This window comes from Leuresthes tenuis, unplaced genomic scaffold (assembly GCF_036924035.1).
Source record: "Leuresthes tenuis unplaced genomic scaffold, fLeuTen1.0.hap1 SCAF_18, whole genome shotgun sequence".
Taxonomy (NCBI): domain Eukaryota; kingdom Metazoa; phylum Chordata; class Actinopteri; order Atheriniformes; family Atherinopsidae; genus Leuresthes; species Leuresthes tenuis.
In genome coordinates, this window is record NW_027325372.1 from 15803961 (window position 1) to 15829229 (window position 25269).

The window sequence follows — 25269 nt, forward strand, 5'->3', positions numbered from 1 at the left end:
TCATTTTATCAATCAAAGTTAAAAATGAAAATTCTGAACCAAGAAGTGTCTCAAAAGGCAGGGCACGGATTTACTTTGAATTAGCCAAATCATGTGTTCCGAAAAACAAATACTGTATTTGCCTGATTAAATAAATAAATGAATACATAAATCCCTGTCCTCAGTTTTTCCTTTAAATAAACACCCCATGATTGAGTACTTGACTGCAGAAAAATAATCTGTTTCTTTAATGGTGCCATCACCACACCAGGCACTCATTTATTCAGCCCACAATGGTCTAATTCATTCACTGTGGAGTCTATTCCCAAACTAACTACATCCTTTCAGAGGATGGGCATTTATTGAAAAAAAAAAAAAAAAAGTTCTACACAAATAACAGGGGGACACACTAAGTGTTTAACATGCCACTTATTTTTTCTAATAATGAACGATTAAACACGAATCGTCGAATGATTAATTCTCACAGAGCGTGTGCACAAGATAGGCAAATTTCTATTGAGATATGGTGCCACCAATTAATCTATCTCGTGTTTCCCTGCAACCATCATTTCATGGACTGTAGCTCTCTGGCGTCTTTGTCAGACAGTAAGAAATTTCCATGTCTCCTCCCAGGGAAAGCAATTAAAACTATAACATAATAATATTTTTAGAGGCTTATTCTTGAGAGAAAAAGGTACAGGTTTCTATTAATATAAACTTTATGCAAACAGCTTGTGAAATGAGGATTAGCTAATGTATTTCTTCTATTTTCTGTGTTCCCCACCGTCTCCCTGAAGGCTGAAAGCAATATGAATATCTTTGAGGAGACATTCCTCACTCAGTTTCGCCCCAGTATCAGTCTCCAATTTACCTCTTATTTCCAGACTTACAACAGGTTCCTGGTCCAATAGCTGATTGTAGTGTCCACCAACAGCTCTGTGGCTTAAAACAACTAAGTGATGTTAGCTGTTAAACGCTTGGTCTCACAGCCTGGGGCAGCATGGAGGCAGCAAACAGCTGGTGCATTATAAGGTAAAGAAACTCAGCTATCACTTTACAGTTTTATGTCTCAGTTTCTCTCTGACAGAGTTAGATCTTCTCCCTAAGGGAGGCTTTTTATGTGGATGTGTGTGTGTGCCAGGTGGACCTCTTCTTGCTCCGAGTGTCACTTTGGGAGGGGCCTATAGCTGCATGCAGGAAAGCTACTGTAGCTCCTCTTATTTCCCTGGCAAATGTTGTCACCACAACCAGTCACATTTCTCTCCTCCTCCTCCTCCACCACCACCTCTTTTTCTTCCTCTTCTCTCCTCCGTCCTACATCCCTCACTCCCTGCCTGCCCTTCAGAGGTCCCAGATATCCCTAAAGGATAAGATGCCATGGAGGCCACCGGAAGAACAGCGCTGTGGGTCTGCTCTGTTCTGTTTGTCTTAACAGGTGAGTGTTGTGCTTCAAAATGTTGTGGTGGGATGCTGTGCCTGAGTTGCCAGGGTGGTGTTTGTGCAACAATAGCAGTTACTGAGGTTGCTGTGTTTAGTTGGTTGGTTGGGTGACACTAAGGGGTCAGTTAAGGATTTTGTGCTTATTGTGGAGTGGCCAATTGTTCATGTAAACCCTATGATTTTTGTCTTTAATGGGTTAGAGAAGCAGTGATGAAATTTTCTTTGCGAATTTCAAAAATAAAAGCATAAAAATGGATCATATCTGGCACGATTAGTCAGTTGCAGGACATGTGGTGTCTGTATCTAAATTTCTTTCTAAATTTGTACGCAATTGTAAACTTTTGAGCAAAACTGTAAATTTATCATTGGGTTTTTTTCCTTCTTTCCTCTTTGCAGCCCTTTTTAATCCAAATTTGAATCTTAAAGTCCATCTTGAGGAGTGGTTTCTGTTGCACGTCCTTTTCACAGTCATATCATCGTGACAATACAGAATTAGCTCTTCTGCTATTGCTGGCTGCAAATGAAGCTAAAAAGACACGGCCTGCGGAAAGGAGAAGTAACCAAACTATAGTTGTGTGACTCAGAGATAACAAAATGGACTAGTGACTCTCACACAAGATGAATCGTAAAAAGTCCCTCAAACACGGAATATCCCCTGCTTTGATGTTTGTATCATCAACCCTCCTTGAGAGGCTCTGTTTGTCTTCTCAGAATACTGACAGAGGATAGTGGTGCTTGAACACGCGCTCCCCGACTTTATTTAGTATCCAAACAATTTGGATATGGGGCGGGGGGGGGCAGTGATAAGGAACAGGTGCTGTTGGTTCTCCACATGTGGCCGTTTCAGTGCGTGTGGGTGGGTTTGCTAAACGAAGATATTCTCTCACCTCAAAGCCCATTGTCAGTGTAATCTCCTCTCTATCACCACAACATTATCCATGGTGTTTGGGGACAACAGTGAAGGAGCGGGCTGGGCACACTTCTCCTCATTCTGCCTTTTCGCTAGCTCTCAGCTGGCGTAAACACAGGCACACTCCTGCTACCGACAACACACACAAACGCACACACAGAAACTGGCCTGCGGGCTTGAGAGTGGAACGTGTCGCAGTGGTGTGTTTGCACTGCATGTATTATTTAGGACATAACACCAGACACACAGAGGATCTATTGTGATGAGCAACTTGGGCAGCAGTGAACAGAAACCGGGCTGACACATGCTGGAGGTCAAGGGATGGAAATAGGGATCAACTCGAGAGAAAGGCGGAGAAGAGGATGGAAAAGAGAGAGATCAGAGAACCATGGAGGAAAGAAAAAAATAAAATAATAATCTTACGATTTTTTTTTTTAAGTCTTTATGGAAATATGAGGTTAATTTGAAACGGCAAACAGAAAACAAGGAAAAGGTGTTCAGATACATCTTCCTGTCGTTTCGTCAATGCTGAAACAGAGAACGAAGACACACAAACAGAAGTGAGACTCGCACAAGAAAGAGGAACTTGAAAGAAAATACTATGAACAAAAAAGTTTGGGTTTACTCACATGGTGTTGTTTAACTCAACCTGGCATCCATGCAAGCACAACCATTTTACCACAGTTTTAAGTCGTAACATCAAATATCACTGGTGGCTCAAATCTGAAATCGACTGAAATAGAAATTTACATGGCAGATTGGGTGATGCTACATAAAAGAGTGAAAAATTCCAATTGAAACGGTGACATCTGCTAAAGAACAATGACTCTGAATTCCATTTGTGTTGTATCTAAGTTGTCCGCTTTGGGTCACTAACCAGTGAACAATCTGTCCTAGCAACCAGTCGCAGGTTAAACAGACAAAGAGGCACAATGGATCAACAATTGTAGTAATATCAGCAAGTGAATGTTTGTTTCATGGCAAGTCATGATCAGACAGGCCCTATCCTTCATTGACAACAGTGATGCCCTGTAGCGTGTTGTGTCAATATTAACGCCCTACAGTTTCAGGACATGGTGAAAAGCAGGATCCAGAAAAAAAAACAAAAAACGGTCCATTTCAGTTTCATTTTATTCCTTTCAGCTGGTCTGTTTGGTGACACAATGGCTGAAAATGTTTCTTCCAAAACTCACAATATAATTTTTCATATAGGACGTATATGCTGTTAGTTTTAGAGCGTGAAAAATCCAATTGACACACCGTGAGACAACAGGAGCCGCAGTTGTAATACACTGTTGTCACACACATAAGCTGTCGGTAGCTACCTGTGATGGGTGGAGGGGTCAAAGCCAGGGCACAGACAGGTAAAAGTCCAACAGGTGAGGGTTATTTAATGGAGCAGGGATAAAAAAAAAAGCAAGGCAAAATTCACTGACTGGGGCAGGGCAAAAAGCCGTAAAACCTAAGCGAGCCGAGGTCGTACACTTAAAAGAAATCTCACAAAATGAGCTCCTTGTGACCAGGAACAGAGACAGCCTGACAGAAAACAAGGGGAGCAAGGACATACAGTGAGTAAATACTGATTACAACTAGGTGTGGGTGGCAGAAAAGCAACATTGACAAAATTAACTAAACACAAAGCAGGTGTGAAGCAAGTACAGGAAGCAAAAAGAGAAGAAACGAGCAGGGACAAGATCAACAACAAAATAAAACAAGAAGTGAATGAAAAGTAGAGTGAAACGAGAGAAGACGGACTGTTTTAAAACCATGTGTCACGCAGGTGTGCTGTAATGGTGGAGGGCTCAGACATGGAGGAGGCTCTGGTTGCCGGCAGGAATAGAAACAAAACAAACAAACCAAAAAGGAAGAAAAAAGGCGACGCATTAAATCATAAACTCTGAAAAAGGGAACTGGAACAAGGCAAGGACAGAGATACTTTGGCATAAGGGGAGAAAACATGGCAAAAAGCTAATACATCAGAAGCTGTTTTGGACACAAAGGATAGCCTAGTGTATATGAGGTAAGAAATGAATCAAACACAGCAGGTATGGCAATAGGAAATTAGGGCCAGGTGTATGGGGTGAGAGGAAAGCAAGATTAACTGAAACACAATGAACAGACTAGAATATGACGAAGAATAAAATCAGCAATTTACCATAAAGATTGCTCAGAACCAAACACAGAACCCATATCATATGGAAATGACTATGGAACTACATAAAACCTTAATCATACCCATAGATCCTGATACCATGACATTACCAATATTGATCCATACTTTTGTGTTTTGGTCAACAATGGACAGATTGGAACCTGGCATGATGGATTCTCTCGTGATCACAATCCTGATCAGATCAAGCCAATCTAGCTGCTTCATAAGCTAACCATCTCGCCCCCATGTGCTTCAAAGCTTTTATTTTTTTTTCATGTCAGTAAGGTTGACATGGACATGCAAGCACAGATAGAATTTTTTTTTTAAAAGAGTCATAAACCAACCTATACTGCCACTTTTTGGAGGAAAGTCCAAATAATCCAGATATTCCCCCAAAGGCATTGGGGGGAAAAACCAGAGAATGAAGAGGTCCAAGTGAGCACCAAGGTTGTCACATAGCTGGTGGATTTTATGACAAGATTGTTTTGTAGCTTTTTGTTTGGCCTTCGAGTGTCCAAAAGTAATTTATTGCAGGTTTAAATGTCATAACCTAGCTGTTCAGCTCAATCTGTTAATTGACGTCAGGAACTGCAAGAGAGCAGACTGGAATGGCATTTTCCTTTCTTTTGATTTCTTTTTAGTTGTAATTGTCAGTTTGAATGCCATATCTCACATATGAGGTCTAATGACTTATCTTATGTCATCTGTTTTCGTCCTTCTCACTTAATTTTTTTCTATTATCTCCACCAACTCAGAGGTCAGCTCCAAATTTATTCATATCCCTTCACTGGTTCGTCATGGCATCGAAGGGAAGTCCCTGCTTCTGTCTGTTGAGACCCACTTTCCGCTGGATGAAGCTGAGATCCAGGGAACTTGGTCTCACACCAAGCTGAGTGGCACCAGGACCACATTGGTCACATTTACCAAAGAAATTTCCATCCCTAACATGGTGTACAGCGACAACCTCGTCTTCAGAAAACCCAACGTGTCTTTGATGATCCAAAAACTAAACCAAGACGATGAAGGGGATTATCACCTGAGCCTCAACATAAAGTTTCATAACAAAACCGGACTGGTTATCAAGGAAGAGAGAACTGTTCATGTAACTGTAGACGGTGAGTTGCATGGTTGCCTGATCTGATTATTTATGATTGGATACTGCCCAAAATGTTCCAACACGTCTTTTTTTCTTTTTTTCTAGTCCCTGTCTCCACTCCAGTCATTGCGAAGAGCCCATCTTATGCAGTCATAGAAGACAGAGCTAATGTAACTTGGACTTGTTCTGTTAAGAGAGGAACAAGAGTTGCGTTTCAGTGGCTCAGGGATAATGACCCACTGTCTCCCGGTGAGAGATACCGCTTTGCTCACGACAACTCCACACTGTTTATCAGCCCTGTGAGAAAAGAGGACAAGGGAACGTATCGCTGTGCGGTCAGCAATCCAGTGAGCCAGAGCCTGGACAGCAGATCAGTGGAACTCAATGTGTACTGTGAGTAGATGTGTCTGTTTCTTCCCCTCCCCTTTACCCTCTGAACAAAAACCCATCCCAACTGGAGCCCAAAAGAGAATCTGATATATGGTATATGGAAAAATGCTGCTGATCTTTGTACATTTTCATGGAAAAGTATCTGAAATGAATACCAGCGGAAAATGTGTTAGATTTCTGAAACGGCAAGTTTTTTGGGACCATGACACTAGGGAAAATTAGTCAAATTCAACCCCTATCTTAGAAACAGCAAGTTGACTTCTACTCTTAACGTTTAGTTTCGATGTAGCGCTATCTATGTATCGGAATCAACAGGAAGTTTCAGTCCAATTGGAATCTCTGATGTCTCTGCTATGAGTGTGATAAATACAATGCCAATTTTGAACTTTGCTGCGGTTTTCAGAGGCCACACTGTCAGTTAGAGGAAAACAAGTTGGTTAACAAGCTAACAATACTCATTTAAAGAGATAATTATTTTTCTAAGCGGGATTGTGTGAAGTGCTGATGAAAAGTCAAAGCACTTTTAGTGAACAGAGGTCAGAGCCTTCTCAGTTTGGGGAATCAGGGAGGAATTCTGATGGGGAAGCACAGATAACAGCAACATTTTGGCCATCTAAAAGACATTCAAAAATGTCATTGCTGTTTCAGTAAAAGATTTTACATGGCATCATTTTTTCATCAGGCAGACCTTGTCACTATTTTCTCAACCAAGGTATGTATATGTACATTTTAAAAGAAATCAAATGAACTAGTTTGGAAGTTCCTGTTCCAATAACAAGCTGTAGAGTACGTCGAGTTTTCGCTTTTGCACATTGCCCTGGAAGTATTGGTCATATGTAAATTTCTGTGAGATCAGCCTATTCGCTGACAGCTAAAAACATATGACTCTTTGGGGAGGGTATTTGCATGGGAGCAGGTTTATCTCACAGGGCTCTCTTCTACCTTAAAAAGCATAGTGTACACTGATAAAGCTTTTCTGTGTTTCAGTTTGAGGTTAAACAAAGAGCCTGATCTGTGAATCTGTGAATCTGTGAATTTGAATCTTTTCATTTCCACAAAAGCCATGAGCCATGTCCTCTGTAATGCATTTCGTTGCATATTTCAGTCTTCAGCGTCTCAACTAAACTCTTAATCCTTTAATGTCCCGCTCTTGTGTGTGGTAGAGCCCATGTTTCAGCGACTACACAGTTCTCATAAAAATTGTGGCGATAAGCCTGCATGAGTCATTACTACAACTCAAATTAGGTATGTAAAGTTAAAGTGCTTGCCTGTTATGGTATCACTTTGCCAAATTTGGATTATTTCACCATAAGGTGATGTATTGATAATTTGTTAAAGTCATTGATTCTAAATATTCTTGCTATAAGGAAATTAAACTATACAACAAAAACTTCCACATTGCCTTTTTCTCATTGAGGACATTAAAGGATTAAGTATCTTGTGCAAACAACTTGATAAAGTCATAATTTATGCTGGCATTGGCAGCGTGTGTTAGATAAGTGGAAATGTATGTTGTTTTAATGCAATGATGTGACAATATTTCTAGCTATTTACTTTAGCTCTAAGTAAAAAGGGGAGAGAATTTGACATCTTGTCGGTATCATCTTTTGTCTTTGACAACTACCCTGATACAGATTCTAAAACTTGAAAATTCTTAACAGTTTTTGACAGAACAGTATAATAGTAGCATTGTATTACAATATCTAGTTTATGCATCAGTGTCACAGTTGTAGTATTTGGAGGAGTTTGCTTCATGTTATACTGTTGGACAAATAACTCATTTTCATTAAATCCTAATGACAAGTAATGTGCTTTCTCTTACGTGAATGTTTTCCAGCACACGCTCAGGGGTGCCCTATTCCAACTTTGCTTTTAAACACACTGTGCAACTAAAGGTATCTTCAGAAATTGGAGACATAGCATTGCTGGCTTCATCAGTTTGCAAGAGTGACCGTATTCAATTAAGACATATTCCCCTTTTTCATCAATGCTCCTCAGTGCTCTATGCAGACATACCCAAAACAGTGAAAGAGAGGACCATGGTATTTGTAATATTTGCCAAATGCACAAGAATGAACAGCAGGACTGGAACTTTACAAGGTTGTACTTTCTGTGCCCACGACTTGGAAGATCCTATCTGATTTTAGAGCCATCATAAGAAATTGTATGCAAGGCTCGCTGTGGATGACCCCTTACCCATTAATTTGTTGTAACAGGCAGTATTATACACGGACTTGATTTGCTGTACACATGCTTGTCAAACTGCTTTCTGTAGATTGCTGATCTCCTGTTTTCTATGTGGAAACCATAATAGAAACATGCATATTTCTGCGGTGGGCCAAACTTACCTGTGTGCATATCCCCTACTCAAAACTGTTTCAGAATCAACAGGAGTCACGCATATGCATTTCAAACTTCACTGGTCTTGTTCTTTATTCAGTCCGAGTTGGATGACAAACTCAAGTGACGGCCTGCTGCTCTGCTTAGCTAAAGTTGCTTGCCGTGGATAGTTGGCAAAAGTCAACCTTTCAAGCTTCATCTCAATAAAAAGGCTTTGTCCCATGACTGATCGTAGCTTGATTCTCCAAACCTCAGGCATGCCATTCTTTAACACAATGCATTTTGGGAGTCATGCTTTCCTGTCCAATCAACATAAATGACATGTAACTGTCTGTGCTGCACAGGAACTTCTGATGAAGTCCCACAAGTGTTAGCTTATTTTGATACCAAGATGCTTTGCACGGAGTTTGTAATTGCAGATAAATTAATTTTGGGCATGTAAATTTCGAGCAGGAACCCAGAAAGACTCCTGGGGCTGAACAGGTTAAATAGACCAATTTATGGGCAGCTCAGCTCACCTATCTGGTTTCATCCTGAAAGCCAAACCTGTGATATTGTAGTTAGAAGTTGAGGATGAATACACATTCAGCATATTCATAAAAACAAAACTGGGGAAGATATTTTCTTTGTCGTAATGCTACTGTTTATATATTGTTTGGAATCCACGTATTACTACTGAAATTTAAGCTAACAAAGTGTTTTGAATCCTCGATCTCACCACCCTTTGTCATTTTCAGAGGCAAACCATATCTATTGAAGATGCTTTCTATTACTCGCATTTACGCAATGTGCCCCCCATATCATTTAAAATATTGTACTCTGCCAATGTTCTGGGCCAGATCACCTTTCCAGGCACTGTAGCTAATGGCCTTTAACCCATTGTGCATTATAATGAGACAGTACAAAAAAAGAAAAAGATAGGCAATATACATTGAATTTAACAGAGCAAACTGTCATTTTTCCCTAACCCCCCTACAGATGGCCCCTACAACTTGGAGGTGAACTCTGGGCAGGGCCTTCGGACAGGGGAGGTGTTCACCATCAACCCTGGAGAGCTGGTCTTTTTTGACTGCCAAGCCGACTCCAACCCGCCAAACAGTTACGTCTGGATCTCCAAGAACCGCAATGCGACTCAAATAATCACAGAGGGCCCGCGGCTGGAGTTGCGCTCCTACAGACTCGCCCAGGCCGAAGAGTACCTGTGCCGTGCCTTCAACAATGTGACGCAGAAACAGGACGAGGCCCAGTTTACTCTGGTGGTGGCCAGCTTAGGAACAGGTGGGTAGAGGGTGGAACACGGCAAGAGAGAGCAGAGCGTGGGTAGGTTTTTGGGAATCCTCTTAGATAAACACTCTGTAAATACTGCGTCATGCCAAAAAGCAGAAGACTCTGATAAGCTTTAAGAGATGATACTTGCCAATAATCACTGGCTAGCTTTGGGAACAGGTGGTTTGATAAAATGCTGGAGCAGGAGCATTGTTCTGCACAACAGCTGAGTAGTGAAGCAGTTTATGGATATGACATGAAATATGCGTGGCTAATCTGAATCTGAGGTTTTATCTCTGTTGCTAGGTTCCAGTGCCTGCAGTCTGTGTTAGAGTTCAATGACTGGGAAAGTAAACAGTGCATGACAGCTGTTGTATTTGTTGACTAAGTTTTAGAGCATTTGGAGTTTCTGTGTGCTTAATGTGACATTGATATGTTGTCTTGGTGATACTGAGTAAGGCGCATTGATGTCCACTGCTGATACTGGCTATTAAGTTGGATGAGTGAGCGGAAGTTGTGTCAGAATTCTATTTTTATTGACATCAAAATCTCTTGCGAAACCGTAACATGAGGATCTTCTAACGACTACATCTTCATAAGATATTTTAGCCCTGTTTGGAGAATCAGGGAAGAGTTCAGACAGGGGAGCTGAGCTAAGAGCTAGTCAGATGTCCTAGCAGTTTGAGCCAGTGCTATACACGGTGAATTTAGTACGAGTCACTTTTGAATTAAACAGATCTTCACTTTTTCACTACTTTCCTAACTGAAGAATGTCAAAGGATAGTGAGTGTTTGTGCTTTTCCAGGCTTTTCATTCATTTTGACTTTTATAACTGTTCTCTTTACTGTCTCTTCTTAGTAGCCATCCTCTTAGTAGTCCTTTGAATACTTCTAAAACAACTAAGTCACACAATACAAACCAAACAACATTCAACAGTAGAACAGCAATTCCTGTGTTGTGAGTTAAAAGTGAAATAACTTATGGTATTCAGTAGAGTGTATGTGAGGATATATCATCTTTAGATTCCTGTTAGAAAGGGTCATCATATGGCAAGCACAACTAACAATTAAAACATTCCAAAAGAATACTCATATTGGCCTTTTTGAACTGATCAGCCATGCTTAGCTTCCTGTCTCTGACTGTGGCTGAGTACCTGATTATACCTTAGGTCAAATAAACATTCAAAAGACATGCATGGGAACTCTAATCTAAATGCTAAGATCATCACACCTTAAAGTTGCCATTAAGATTCATCCCCCGGGGGCCATGAATGTCAACAGTTCATGGAAATCTAGAGAACATAATAAATGTTGTGAAGTGTTTTAGTCTTGACCAAATAGATGACCCGACCATGACATCCATAGAGCCATGCTGTTAGCTTGCCTAAAAACTTTGTGCTCACATCATTGTTGTTTATTAACAGGCAAAGAGAAGCACATCCAGGAAGGTGGATCTTTGTCTCCGCTGGCAGCCATCGCTGTCAGCTCTTTGTTTATCATCGGCTGCATGCTGCTGTTCTTCCTCAGGAAAACGTGCCATCCCAAGAGAGGTGAGACACTATCCTGCTTTTGCTTCGATATAAGAGTTTTCTTCAAGATTGTTTTTTTTTGATACTCATGAATTCAGGCTAACCAGTAAGTCCTGCATTCTATTTGACACGTTCAACACCTAAAATGTGGCAATCTGAGCTGAGATGTGAATATTATCGCTTTAAGATTGCAATCTTTTCCTGGCATGTTGGACTTTGTGCGCTACGTTCTTACATGTTGAAGTTACTCAGAAATGTAAATGTAAAATGCAAATGAAGTCAAACAGAAAGCAAGCAGGGCAAAGTAACATCTCTATTTGAATAAGACAAGGTAATGTTTATGCATGTATTAATAATTATTTCTTTCTATCACTCTGATATCAACAGTGCTCATGAGCATTTATAACAGGTAAGTGACTTTAACATTGAATCAACACCGACATTTATCACCTGCCTTTAAAGCAAATATGTTTTAATTAACTGCTGCATTTGATCATTTTGGCAGACCATTTACAGAGCAGAAAAGGCCTCATCGTTCAGGTAAACTGCTGTTTTTCTATAGATTTGTTTTTACCTTCCAGCATGGTCAAACACTGCATTCATTAAGGTCACCCGCACAACAGATAATGCTCGCTTATTTACATAGAAACACGCCTGACATTATAATTTGGAAGACATTATTGCAAGAAGACTATATTGTAGCAAGCCTGGCTTTACTTCAAGTCATTACTGAAAAACAGGTTTGACATAGTAGGAACCTAAACATGGGCAGGATAACTAAACACACAAAACTAACTAAATTTGAGTCGTAAAAAAAAAGGTGTGTGTGACATAAGAAATATACGTTAACAGGCCACGAGGATGCAACAGAGGATTTCGGCATCTATGAGTTTGTCTCCATACCTGGGAAAATGGAATCTACACAGGTATTTGACATGTTGTACACTTATATGAATTATATTGTACGGTGAGCAACAAGCTCGCTAAAAAATTGTGGTTTTAATTTTCCAACACGTCGCGTTTTTCCAGGTGTCATGCAGATCCCTCTCTCGCCTCGAGTCTATCCAGGACATGCACACCACCATCTACGATGTGATCAGACAGGTTCCCGAAACCCCCAGTCACAGTTTGCTCAAGTGACCACCAACTGGAAAGTTGGGATACAACTTAAAGTCGTTTCACTTGAAAACTTCTGTGTAGCTTTATTCTCTCAAGTGTCTGTTGTCGAAAGCTGAAGCTCTGGGTTTGGTGGCCCAATTTTGTTTGCACAAGGGAAGAGGGAGACTCACTGGAGTAAACAATCTGATCGTGCACTGTTTTATTGTTGAGAGTCTGGGACATGCATTAAATGTCTTTTACTGATATAATTGTGAGGTAAAAACATATGTATTGTTTGGTTTCTTTTTAAATGTGAAAGTGGAACTGAAGTGGAAACGATTTATCATTTCCTTTCAAGAGTGAAATCTTATTAAATCTAGCAAGTCAGTTGCCAGTTTAATGATATTTTGAAGATCTTTTAAAGCAAAACTTCCCAAAATCCCACACACCGATTACTTCTTAAATATAGTCAATTTATTATATGAGTTTATCAATATCTGTAATATATTCTTAATCTAACTTTTCCTGCTAATAGAGTATGTTTTTCGAGAAGTGTTATAATGAATGTGTTTTCTTGTATGAAATTAATTCTGATAGAATGTAAATATTGTACATGGATTACCCTGAAAAGTCTTTATATATATATTATTCTATTACTACATTTTTCCCAAATTCATTTATTCCAACAGAAACTGAGTCCTGTGATAGGAAAAAGAGAAAATAAATCTGCTGATCTGTTTTCGAAGTTGATCCAAACTCCTGTATTTCTGTGTTTACAGCTGGAGAAATAGATTTTACTGAAGCAGATGGAAAAAAAAGAGGACATTTTCTGTCTGGATTTCATCAGAGATCGCCCATTTACAGGCACTTGAATTTATTTGGGGCCCCAACAGGAATAGATCAACATTTTTTTAATGTGAAAAATGTTGTTATTTTTCCCATAGTTTTTCTTGTCCTTAACATTTCCCAGTCCGGGCCATTTTAATGACTAACCCAACACCCCATCCCTCATCATCCATTTTTAAAAAAAAACAAAAAACACAAGATGCCTTGTCAGTGTAACTCGTCACTTGTAACTAATTCCAGCAGTGTAATAAGTTGATAAAGACGGGGAATTTCAGTTTTTCAGTCGACTTAAAAGTTCATTTTTAAAGAGGAGACATGCAACCTTGCAGAGAAGTTACAGCTTCAACTAAGCTTTCAGTGTTACTTAAGACCTTACTTAATATGCTTACGCAGGGGTAACTTAAGGATGGAAATTTATATGGTTTTATTGGTACGAATTCCATTATCTATGTGGCTTATCTGACTCTTAATCAATTCTCTCACTGATTCCTGATGCAAGGAAACAAGCCCATTTGCACAGTTCTTTTTCTTTTAACGTATTTCTATAGCCGATTATAGAAGACTATGTATCCTACCCTACAGTAAATAGGGGTCCCTTTACTGTTGAGCATTGGTGCAACAAATTCTGTGAAGACAAGGTGACTTTCATTCACCCTTTCCTCACTCATCACTTTCTCTGTCTGTGCAGGAAGCGTGAAGAGGTTTAGCTGTGCTGTCTGAAGCTTGAGAGCTAACGTTGGTGGTAGCAGCAGTTTTTTGGGCCACATTTAGGCTTTCTCAGTTAAAGAAAAATGTGCCAGCTTATGGTGCTGATGTGATTTTAATGCAGAATATAGGAACAGATGATCTGCTTGGTTGGTAAACATTAGCAGTAGCACTTGTGTTGCAGAAATACACAACAATCCTAGTACTGAATAACATGTTGTGGAGAAACATTTCTGAGTTTTGCTGTTAAAATAATAATTTTGTGGACAACTAGCACTGCTCCCACCTTCCTTTCTGAAATGTAGCCATGTTTTGGGCTCCTTCTTTTACCATAACTTTGTTGCTATTGCAGCACATAGAACCAGTTCTCAAGTCAAACATGTTCTCACTTCTGTGTCACTTAGGTCGGCCAATGACTTGCGTCTGCCTATGACAGTCTCTTGTGTCTGAAATGCTCCATTGTAAATGCTCCATCTCTGAAGCGTGGCAAACTAGCCACTTGGCAGGCATAATACAATTTTCTTTCATTGTGACACAAGCACTGCAAACGAGGTGTTAAAACTGCTGAAGAGCATCGCCTTCTGTCTGAGAGAATGACTCTCTTTAGTATGGACTTCAGCCCGTTAGTTGACTCATAAGTTATGGAATGCACTGAAGGAAAGGCTTCAAGATCATAAAAACATGTAATGTTAAAAGTGTGTTTTTATACTCATAATTTCAGTCACAAGGGACTGATGTACTTACCTATTAGCAACTAATTTGCCATAGTTTCTGCAAGCATTTCTACAATCCTAACATGTTTGGACCTCTGAGTCGTACCAAAGTTCCCTTGGCTTTGGTACTATGTTGCTCTGGCTGCAATAATACCTGATTACATACATGAGCATGTACCTTAACAACCAACAACTATGTCTGCATAGAAAATTGGATGAATTGCAAAAACATAAAATGCTAACACTTTATTTTAACAGCTGGTCTGCTTCCTGGTTTTGGAAAAAGTTTGCTGTCATGCCTTTCTGTCTTAAAGTCAAGAGATATAGTATAAAAGAGGAAGTCCATGCAATGAGGATGTTGTGGTGAATGAAAGGGTCAAATACAGGACTCTCACTAAAGAGACTGGGACTATCATTTGAGACCAAAAGTCACTGACTGATTTAATATTTTCAATTTTAATCTTTATTATTGCAAATTTCCGTTTGCAATTTGGTCAAGTTTAGGCCATGAAGTCAAATGTTATAAGGGAAAAATGCTTCCACTTGATCAGGCAGAAAATGGGTCACCAGAATTTTGTTTTCCTATCTGCCAACTAGGGCGTCTGTATTTGACCCTGTTTCCACAAATGTAGCATTTTTTTCCTGCTCACACTTACCTTAATTAAATGCTTCAATAAGGAAAATTCTTAATGATAATTAATCCATTTTTGTACAGTTTTCATATCTGTGTTTGTTTTGTACTTTATTAAAACTGAACTGTTTACTATTCCGTGTCACTCGAATATATGTGTTTACTGCCAAAAATGATGTAGTTCAACATGTAACTTTTGATGTTACACTTGTGTCTTTCTTTATAAATGCCTTTTTTTTGTGAGTGTGTAGAATGCTGTGAGCAGTCAGGGCTTGAAATGATCACTTTGTCTTTCACACATTCTGAAAAATAATGTGTAAATAAACGGAACAGTCAAAGCCAGGAAAGCTGTCAATTGTTTTGCTGCTTCACAGTCAGTCTTTACCTGATGTCTTGGCTGTGATATCTCTTTTCCCAAGATTATGGGTCGTATTTATCGTTCCAAAATTGCAGCAGAGTGCTTGTTTATGTCAGCATTTGGTGCATAAGTATGCTGTGTACCTGGCGTAATGTAGAGGCTGGCAGTGACAGACGGATGGTTCAGCATGTGGGAGAGTGCCCTCCACCTGCTCCTGCTGACACTTTGTCACGAGTACATAGGGAAATGTGTGTGTGGGCTTGGTTGGACTAGTGTGTGTACGTGTGTTGAGAGTTAGAATTAAAGGTGCTTTGTTAAGAAAATAGAGACCTGAATTAATGTGCAATTTATCAAATTAGTTATTCTCCCACAACTTTTCAAATATGAATCCCTTAAAGGAAACATATTTTGCTATGATGCAGCTTATTTGCAATAGTCTTTTGAGTGCCTCTAGACAAATGCTACAGCATTAAAAAAAAATCAGCTTCTGAATACTGTAGTACATCAAAAAATGTTTGTCACTTTTGGTGGTTTGTCACTTACTTGTGATTTCAATGATTAAATATGGAGAAATCCTGCATTGTGTGTCTTGTCTAATGGTACTAAATACCCACAAGACAAGGAACTGTAGTTGCATAATTGATGCATATTCACTAATTATGGATTAAAAAAAGGTCAAACTCTGATACCAATCATGATTTATAAAGTGTGGCTAAACATGACGCTCCCCTGCATAACAACAAGTGGCTTATTGAATCTAGCTCTAATTATAGCTTCCGAACAGACCAACTGAGTGTGCTATGTCTTTGTGGTGGCATCTCCGGGTAGAGGTGACCATCTGTTCCGTCTCAGTGTATGCTTTGAGGGAGGCTCCGCAATGTGGACGACTGCCTAACAAACAACAGTGAAGTAAACTCACCTAAGGAGAGCAGCCTCACCTTCATTTGACTGGGAAATAGCTTGAGGCATCATTAACCAGGAACTAGATCTCACAGTGCCTACGGCATGCTGCCTGCTTTTAACCAAGTGCTGCTTGATAGAACACCTGCTGGAGCAATTATAAAGCATGGTGAATTGGTCTGTGTGCACTGTTTTTGTAAATATTTGGAACAGTTGACAGTGCAGAGCCAGCTCTAATTGCTTGGCAGATATTGGAGCTACATGGCACTGATACATAAATTACATAGCATGTTGACATGATTGTTCTTGCCCGTGAATGTAATGTAAATGCAGTTTGCTTAACAGTGCGGCAGTAATAAAGCTCATGAATATAATGTCAACATTTCTAATGCCAAAGGATGCATTTCTGATTGCATCTTGAATACCACAAAACAGTGGACATACAGGTAAAAATAGCTGTTACATCATAAAATACTTGATGGAAGTATCGGTAGGATAATACTGCATTTAGATACAGTATTATACTGCTAATACTTGCATACAGTTTAAAAACAGTTACAGCAAGTTAAAATAATCTACAACTGGAGTAATATAATAAGATTACCCAGTCATCCACAGCAGCTTTGCCTTATTTGGCCACCAAAGGAACAACATGGAATTTCCTTCTTTCTTTCTTTTTTTCTGTAGGCAACATTTGTACTTTTCACACTGTGACACAAGGAGACACAAATAACTATTACTGTGCAATATTCAATCCTCAATCCTGCTCCTCCTCATCTGTATATTACTACCATCCAGTGGTGTTTGACAGCAACACACATTATCGTTGTACAATATAGTACAACATATTTTATTTTATTTTTTAAAATCATTTAATCGTTTTCCTTCACAATAAAAGTCCATACTTTCAATTCCACCTCGGTATTTTCGGTTTAATACGTGACTGATTCCGAAAGGTAACGTCACTCATACACCACGTAAAGAAATCCATTTCCCGAGATGCTTCAAAACTTTTCCGGTTCCTGCTGTGCCAGTCACGTGACAGTGAACTATGGCTTCCCTCTCGCAATGATGGCTTCGCACTGTTGACAACAAGGCAAAATTGAAGCTATAGTTATTTATTTCCCCACGCACATACGTTGGACTTAAGATGCAGAAGATCAAGTCTCTTATGGCCCGCCAGGTGAGTACAGCAGGTCTTCACAGACTGAGCTGTCTCATGACAGCTGCAGATAGCTAGCATGACAGCTAGCTAAGCTAACCGACTAACTTGACAGCTCACCGTTTGGCTCTTTAAAATACACAGTCATCTGTTAATAACTGCAGTTTAGTATGCGATCTTTTTTGCCTCGTATGAAGACATTTGTATTCGTGGTTACACTCACGCCCTTGTGGAACGAGTGTTACCACAAGACAAGCACCCAAAAACAGAGCACAGCAGTGAGAGCTGGGCGGTTAGGGAAGTCCTTAGTTTACACTTAGCCGTTCATTGGACACAACAGAGCACATCACTCTCATAAATATGCCTGTTAGTTCCACTTTTTGCTTAATACTGCAGTGGGCTGTTGAACAGTAAACATAGCGACAACGGGAGCAGTTGAACTCGGAAAAAGAACAAACAAAAACCCTTGGTGTTTATTTGCATCTTTCTTTTGACAGGGCCTGAAAAGCCCCCAGGAGAGCATGGCGGATCTCAGTCCTGTCGAAAACCTGAGGATCCCGAGCAAGGTAAGCTTCACGACGAGGCTGAGACCGAAGCTGTCAGGCTTGTTGGGGGTGGCTGATAGACTTGGGTTGCGTCATATGTAAAATGGACGTGTCACTGAAAAGGTGGGTTTAAGTTGTGTTCTAACAGTGGAGGACAACCTATCCCCTGTTGAAGGAGTCACAGTGAAGGGAGACCTGAGTAGGTCAGCGTTTTACTTTTGACAGTTTTGCAGTCAGCTAAAAATAAAAGTAGCTTTTAATAGCTTTTTTTTTTTTTTTTACCTTGAGGTGAAGAGATCTACACTAACTGCTTCTATGATTGCTGTATTGTGCTTAGCCACTGCAGCACTGTTTAGTGATAATTTTTTATAAAACTGCAAAAATATTTGAATTTTTTTTGTGTTTTTTTTAAGGAGCACAGATTCTGTCAAATACAATTGTATGATGGCTTGATCGTGGTTATGTGCTCTGACCACAGTTGTGTTGCATTCTTTGGAATCACATCTATTTATACTTAATGTGGAGGATATGCATAATTAAGTTGTTTATTTGTGGTGCATCTGCCTACTGTCGTTTTTTGTTTCCTTCATTCAAATTTCACGACCCTAATCCCATCTGTAAATGGGATTAGTCAAACACACCCACAGTATTTTCTAGATGGTAGTAGAAAGGACCGATGCCTCTCATTAACATAATAAAGTGAAATATAGTCTGCTGCGAAAGCATTTCAACATTCTGCCATGGCAGGCTTTAAAAAATATTCCCAGTCAGGCTTCGTCACAGGAAGCATTTGTCATTATCAACTTGTACAAATTCAATTTGTCATGCGCTGACAGAGCAAAACTGCACAGTGGCTTTATATAATGTGCAATCACTTACTTGTCGACACCTCGGTGCACTTTTCGCTCATGGCTTTGCTCTGACTTTGCCTTTTAGTGATGACCTTCTTAATAATGAAGCTGAGTACAAGGCGGCCGACTCTATTTATTCACTGCCGGGTGACATCAGTCTGGGCAATTGAACAAGACGTTTAATTTCTCCCCTTCCAAACTTTTACCCTTTTTTTTTTTGCCGTTGTTTTGAGTGTGACCCCTAGTTTTGCCCGCCAAAGTGTGAGTTGAGTTTCCTTTGTTGTATCCTATTGTGTCGTGTAAGTCTTTGTTGCACGGGTTGAAAATGACCGCAGAGGATAGTAACAGAAGCTGAGTGAATTAAAAAAAACTAACACAGTTTGCCAATAAATGAAAGAAAGATTCAGGGTTTAAAAAGCTAAGATAAGATAGTTATTATTAAGCTAGAGGTGGTCATATGAAGTCGAGGTCATTCATCCTGTTTGTGTTAAGTTTTAGTAGATATTATGAAGCTGTTAGTTCTGCTTCCCACAATGTCACGGTTCAGGTGTAACAAGGGCTGAAATGAAAGCAGGTGTGAGTTTTTCTGGGTTGAAGATTGGTTAATTTTTGTTGACTGCATGTCTCTCCCTGCTTTGGGACTGGTGTCGGGTGACATGCTCTCACTGGGTCGGCCGTAATCAAACTGGGCTTTGGTTTTTGAGCCTGAAATATTAGCCTTTTTTTCCTGCTCGTCCCGAGAGCGGCTGTAGATGTTATCACTCCCGCTGCGTTTGGCTTCGGGCGGCACGAAGCGGCGTGGAACAATGAGACAGAAAATAATGGCCGACAGTCAGCGTGAGTGTGAGGATTGTGTGTCTTCACACCGCTCTCGATCGCCTATGAATTCACGCCAAAACAGAGAGGCTGATTATTTGATGATGTTATGCTTTGACTTAATTTACTTTGCTGCCTGACGTCTCGGCTTACAGGAAAATGAAATGACGCCCACACCGGCCAGGCTTTAATACGCCGCAGTCCTTCCTGTTTCTAGGTGAATAATCCATTACCACTGTCACAGAGGGGAGACTGTATGACTTAACACGCTTCTGCGTGGAGGATAGTGAGGCTGAGGATGCTTCATTGTGTATTATTATGGTGCCGATACTTTGTGATTGGATCCATTCATGTGTTCCCAACCATTTTAGCCCCGACTCAAATCATTTATCATCCCCCAGCAGTTGACAGCAACATCTGGCTAACTGTGAGACGGAGAACTGATGTGGTGATGATTGATAAATTTGCTCTCCGTCTCTGTTTGGACTTAGCTTGAGTTTGTGATACAGTCTGAGTAATAAGCAGGGACAAGCTTTTTGCTGTTGTCGTTTTTTGTTTTGCTCTTTGTCAGAAGAAAATAATAATGAATAAAAAGGTTTTATGAACTGAACAGTTGAGTTTTCAACATTTCTTTGTGAACCGACACTAATAAACTCCACTGTAAGCTTCAGCTGCGGGACATAGACCACAACAGGTAGCGGAGGAAGCTTCCCCGTAGAACTTCCTGTTTGTCCTGTTTGGGTGACAATAAAGGTTAACCATCACCTGGCTTATAACACATGAGCAATATTGAATATTGAAAGTAGTGCTTCTGCTTTATAGCAGGAGGATTGGTCTGCTTTAAGATGTAGCTGTTATTTCTGCAGTTTGAACGGAATGTAGGCTGCGTTATTAGTTGCATTTAGGCCATTGTTCTCACTGCGAGGTAAAAATGAACAAAGACAGAAATGAAATGCGTTCCAGTTAGAATCAGAACTGAGTGGCACGAGCTTCAAAGCATTCTGTTTAAAACTGGAGCAGAAACGGGCATTTAGTTCAAATTCTGTTCAATCCTTTTTGCACAAATCATTTAATTTGAGTAGCATTTATTATCATATGAACCTGTTGTCTATCTAAGATGCTAATTGGATGTAATCTCAAGTGTGGTGGTGTTCTTTTAAAAAAAAACAAAAAAAAAACAACTAAGATTTCATTCCCTTCAAATGACTCTTTGACAGCTGTGATGTTTTCTTTGCTTTTTGCAGTCTGTCTGTGACTCGCCTCTGTTCACTTGTGTGTTCACCCATGTTCTCATGACCCGAATGCACTATTGAATGTCGGTTTTACGAAGAAAAGAGAACCTCATCACAGCATTAAAGCTCATTAAAAAGGACTATGTCCAAAGGCGCTTGTTAGGAGATCTTTAAGTCCCAGTTTGATATCAAGACGTTTCTTTGAAGAGTCGTGAAACTGATGTGACACTTAACTTAAACCTGCTGTCAGATAGTGGAAAGGATACCCCCTAAAGAGCTTTAGGCCGAGCTCGAGCTTTCACAGATGAGCCATAGGCCTTCTGGAGCCGGTTTCTCACACGAACACCAGAACATTTACAGCATCAGGTCCACGCTTCGTCTTCAGTTTATGCTCACATGGGGACTTCATTTGTAGGAAAAACTCAGGGTGAGGCAAACTTTTTTTCTTTTTTTTTTTCCAGCAGTGAGGTGCAGGTAGAAGGGCACAGGAAGCAGAAAGTAACCTGTGGAAATAGCAACGTTTTAGGACTGGCAGACCAGACTGTTTTCGCGTTGATGGCAACACTACACGGAATTTGACAGTGAAAGAGCGACGTATTGCTACATGCAAAATATATATTTACAGAGAAGCAGCTGTTTTCAGCACACCCGTCTGCTCATCTTGAGTTCTTTAGAGGATTACTAGCTGTATTAACACCCGATCTCATCATTTTTTCAGTTATTACTAGTTAGCTGGCTGGGTAAACTGCATTAAGCCCAGAACAAATGTTGTGGGTATTTGTATTCTCATGTGCAGCCCCTTCAGAAAATGTCTCAAACATTTCAGCGCTGCAGTGCATGTGTTGTTGCAGCATGTTTTGTGCTCAGAGGAAGCCAGAGTAGATTTCTTTTGAGTTTTGGTTTAGTTCCCCAACAGGAGACCGAAATGAAACCCATGAGGAAAGGAGCACGTGGCCCACAGTGGAACACGATGGAGGCTGCATCGTGCTCTGTTGCCTTTGGTACTGGAGGCACTGAATGTGTCTAAGAAATGATGAAATCAGGCAATTCACAAGGCTTTTTTTATTTTTTATTTTATTTAGCTGTAGCTAACAATGTCACAGACGTTTAAATGTTAAATTTTATTCAGCAGCAAGATGAGCTGCAGCACGCACCCAACAGACTGAAGAGGGTTTAAATGCATAGTTGTGAGAGAGTGGCAGAAACCACCAGAAGACAAATGTAAGAAGGTTATAGGTGCGAAAAGGCTAATAATTATTCAGGTAAGCTGATTCAGAGTAAATATGGCATCTGTAGCTTGTCAAAAGTTATCCATTTGTATTTTAATGTTATTGTATTTTATTGTAGTTGTCGTCGGGATCATTTTAAACATGGTATTATTTTTACCATATTAGATTTGTCTCTGCATGACATGTACTTTTATTTTTCTTATTATTCCCATGAGCTGATTTGAATACTTACGGTTTATTTAACCTCTTACGGTCATCCCAATATTCACCCTTTTTTAAAAGCACCGTGGTTTGGCGTTGATTTGTTTGAAAGGTGCAGTATAAATAAAGTTGTCTTTATTCCTTCATTTACTCATCTATTTTACCGGGTCATCTAAAATGTACTGACGTCTATGTGACGCAGTGACAAATTTGAGGAGAACTGGTAAATTTTTATTGTGCTATTAAGAGGATTGTTGGCAAAAGGAGCTTTTTTTTTTTTCCCCCTGAAAGGCTGTTTTTACTGCAGGTCCATGCAGTAACAACTTCCCACCAGCAGGGGTCACCCTCAATACACTTATTGCACATTCATTCAAACACTTTTCGACTCCAAGAAGCATTGCCTGCTTAATACTTAGGCATTCTCTGAAATGATACAACTAACACGGTGAGCTGACTCCCAGTATGTGCTTTCTTAGCACAGGGATTAGGGATAGAAATGTGTGGAAGGTAATTTTTCCATTTTTAGTTGACTTATTAAATAATGAGGGGCAGCTCACTTCGGCAGGACCCAGTCATTTGTTTATTTATTTTTTTTACAACGATTAGCAAATGGGTGATTATACATTCAAGAGCCAGACTATGCACTGACTCATACAGCAGCATGACATCACGAACTGCATGTTTTTCAATCAATGAGCGACAGTGCTGAGTGAAAAGTGGAATAATCACGTACTTCCAAGCAAAAATTCAATATCATCTGTTAACTCAGCAGCTGTCAGCAGCGTTGAAGCCTGGATGGTGCTGTTGGCTGTGATTGTATCCTGATATCCCAAAAGACAACCGTTAAACCCCTTCTCAATAGCAGACGGGGATGGAAACCCAGTTAGACTTGTATACATATTCAACACTGAGCACAGTGGGGAGGGTTTTAATTTGTTCATCTAACGAATGATTCCACAGAGGAGATGATTGTCCCCTCTTGTCTTTCTGTTTATCTCACAGGATTTTGAATGAACCTCCTATTATTTTCACACTCTTTTGTTATAATAGGAGCACTGTGTTGTGTCCGGTGCTTTACCCCCCCCCCCTCCAGCACAAAATTCCACTTTGATTCCTTTCTAAAGCTTGTTAAACGTCCTGCACTTTGGATGCAAATGGATATCCTATCTGCACAATCAGATGACAAATTCATTAATTTGCAAAGGATGATGGATGGTTTGTTTGTCCCCCATCCTTCAAAGTGAAATTGGATCAAAGACTTGCAGCGGCTCGCGGTTTTGGGCTTTCCACGAAGGGGACAGGGGTGTTTGTTTAGCTATCGGCCCACACAAGAGCAGGCGAGGAAGGCAATTTTTTAACCCAAGTCTGCCTCACAATTAGTAATTCGCTCAAACATGTTTGAGATTTCGCAAGTCGGTTATAGTGAAAAGAGAAGCCGTTATATGCCAGAGATGCATTTCCCCCAACTGAACTGCAGTGGCTTCAGAGGAGGCGCACCATTGTCTCGCTCACTCCCCTGTCGGCTTCTTCCTGCTGAACGTTTCGCTGTCGGTGAGTCATCCACTCCAGCCCCCCTCCCCTTCTCACTTTCCCTCTCATTTGAGCTGATTTTCCCACCCACCCTTTTGATAGGAAAGCATGATCTCCTGCCTCTCTGCTAACACTCCTTTCCAATCTCAAGCGCTCTCCCACACACATTCTCCCCCCCACGAGGCTCCGGCTCCTTCACCTGATTCAAACGTGGCGTCACGCATGCTTTTGCCTTAAGGCCTGTGCGCACGCGTGCATTCAACACGTTTTAATGCTTCATTTGAATCTTTTCCCCATTTGCACTGTATGAATATGACATGGATAATATTAAAGGGACTCTATGGGTGTGATTACATTAGGTGCTGTTATATTTTACAGCAAACACTAAATTTACTCACCGAAGCATTGCCTCATTTTTAAAAAAATCCCTCATCTGGACACACTCACCTTGACGCTTGCTTACTGCTGGTTGAAAATAGTTGTTATGCAAGATTGTTAACAAAATTTTCTCGATCACTGTCTTCCGAAGGTGTTATTTTAAGAAGTATAATAGCACATCCAGGTATAAATATTCCAGTTATCCCATTATTCCGTGTTGTTATTAAGGGATCAGCTTATTATTAAGCTATTAAGGGAACCATCACACTGTAATGTGCTAATGAATCCCTCATATATATATATATATATATATATATATATATATATATATGACTGAACTCAGCATTAACATGAAAAAAGGCTTCCTGTAACTGCTTGTGTACAGTGAAGCCTCCCAGTATGACACGTGACATGGTTTTATGATGTCATCTTATACAGCAGGCGTGCAGTATTCAGCATTGATGCATTGATGGGTGGAAAGATGGAAGACTTGAGTACCGCACAAAGTTTTTCCCCCACGTTTAAGTAAATTCCCAAAGCTCAAATGAAATGTATAAAGCTGGGTGGCTTTTTGCCATTATTTCATTCGCGTATCGGAGATGTGAGCAAGAAAAGGCGGCTGGAAATGGTAAAGAAATCAAATCGACTAATGCATATAAAAATGATTGAGCTAGCTTGTGAGCTCTAGTTTTTGCCTGTTTCTAAGAAGCAACTTAGCGAATCATGTCTGACCGAAGATCGAAATGATGCGACGAACTGCTGTTTCTGGTCTAAGCCGACAAAACGACGAACTTGCACAAGTTGACTCCCTTAATATAACGTAACATCTCGCATATTCCCGGAGATTAAAGTCATTCCTGAAGAAGAGCTCTCTCTCTGTTTTCCTCTTGTCAGTGTCCGCCCCAGCAGTTTTTGCTTTTTCCTCCTGAAGGCGTGTTTCCTGTTTGGGCAGCTACTTATTCTGGCTCTTGCC

At 40.2% G+C, this 25269-nt stretch overlaps 2 protein-coding genes across 2 annotated transcripts in view; both read left to right on the plus strand.

Moving 5' to 3' along the window:
• The first annotated feature begins 1203 nt into the window (after positions 1-1203).
• hepacam2 (HEPACAM family member 2) lies at positions 1204-15229 on the plus strand. Its single transcript, XM_072370215.1, has 9 exons — positions 1204-1414; positions 5237-5596; positions 5683-5970; positions 9286-9585; positions 10997-11122; positions 11489-11510; positions 11607-11641; positions 11954-12027; positions 12131-15229. The coding sequence occupies exons 1-9, from the start codon at positions 1357-1359 to the stop codon at positions 12239-12241; spliced, it is 1374 nt and encodes a 457-aa protein (XP_072226316.1). The 5' UTR covers positions 1204-1356; the 3' UTR covers positions 12242-15229.
• A 2146-nt stretch (positions 15230-17375) lies between these two features.
• The window catches only part of vps50 (VPS50 EARP/GARPII complex subunit), a 90519-nt gene continuing 82625 nt past the window's right edge, over positions 17376-25269 (plus strand). Inside the window, exons 1-2 of the mRNA XM_072370028.1 lie at positions 17376-17535; positions 18012-18080. Of these exons, the coding sequence (XP_072226129.1) occupies positions 17503-17535; positions 18012-18080 (102 nt within the window). The 5' untranslated portion in view covers positions 17376-17502. The remainder of the gene's footprint in view (positions 17536-18011; positions 18081-25269) is intronic.

Coding starts and splice junctions, on each gene's coding strand:
- hepacam2 (XM_072370215.1), top strand. CDS start 1,357: ATGGAGGCCACCGGAAGAACAGCGCTGTGGGTCTGCTCTGTTCTGTTT. Junction 11,642..11,953: donor GAAAAGGCCTCATCGTTCAG/GTAAACTGCTGT, acceptor ATACGTTAACAG/GCCACGAGGATGCAACAGAG. Junction 12,028..12,130: donor GGAAAATGGAATCTACACAG/GTATTTGACATG, acceptor GCGTTTTTCCAG/GTGTCATGCAGATCCCTCTC.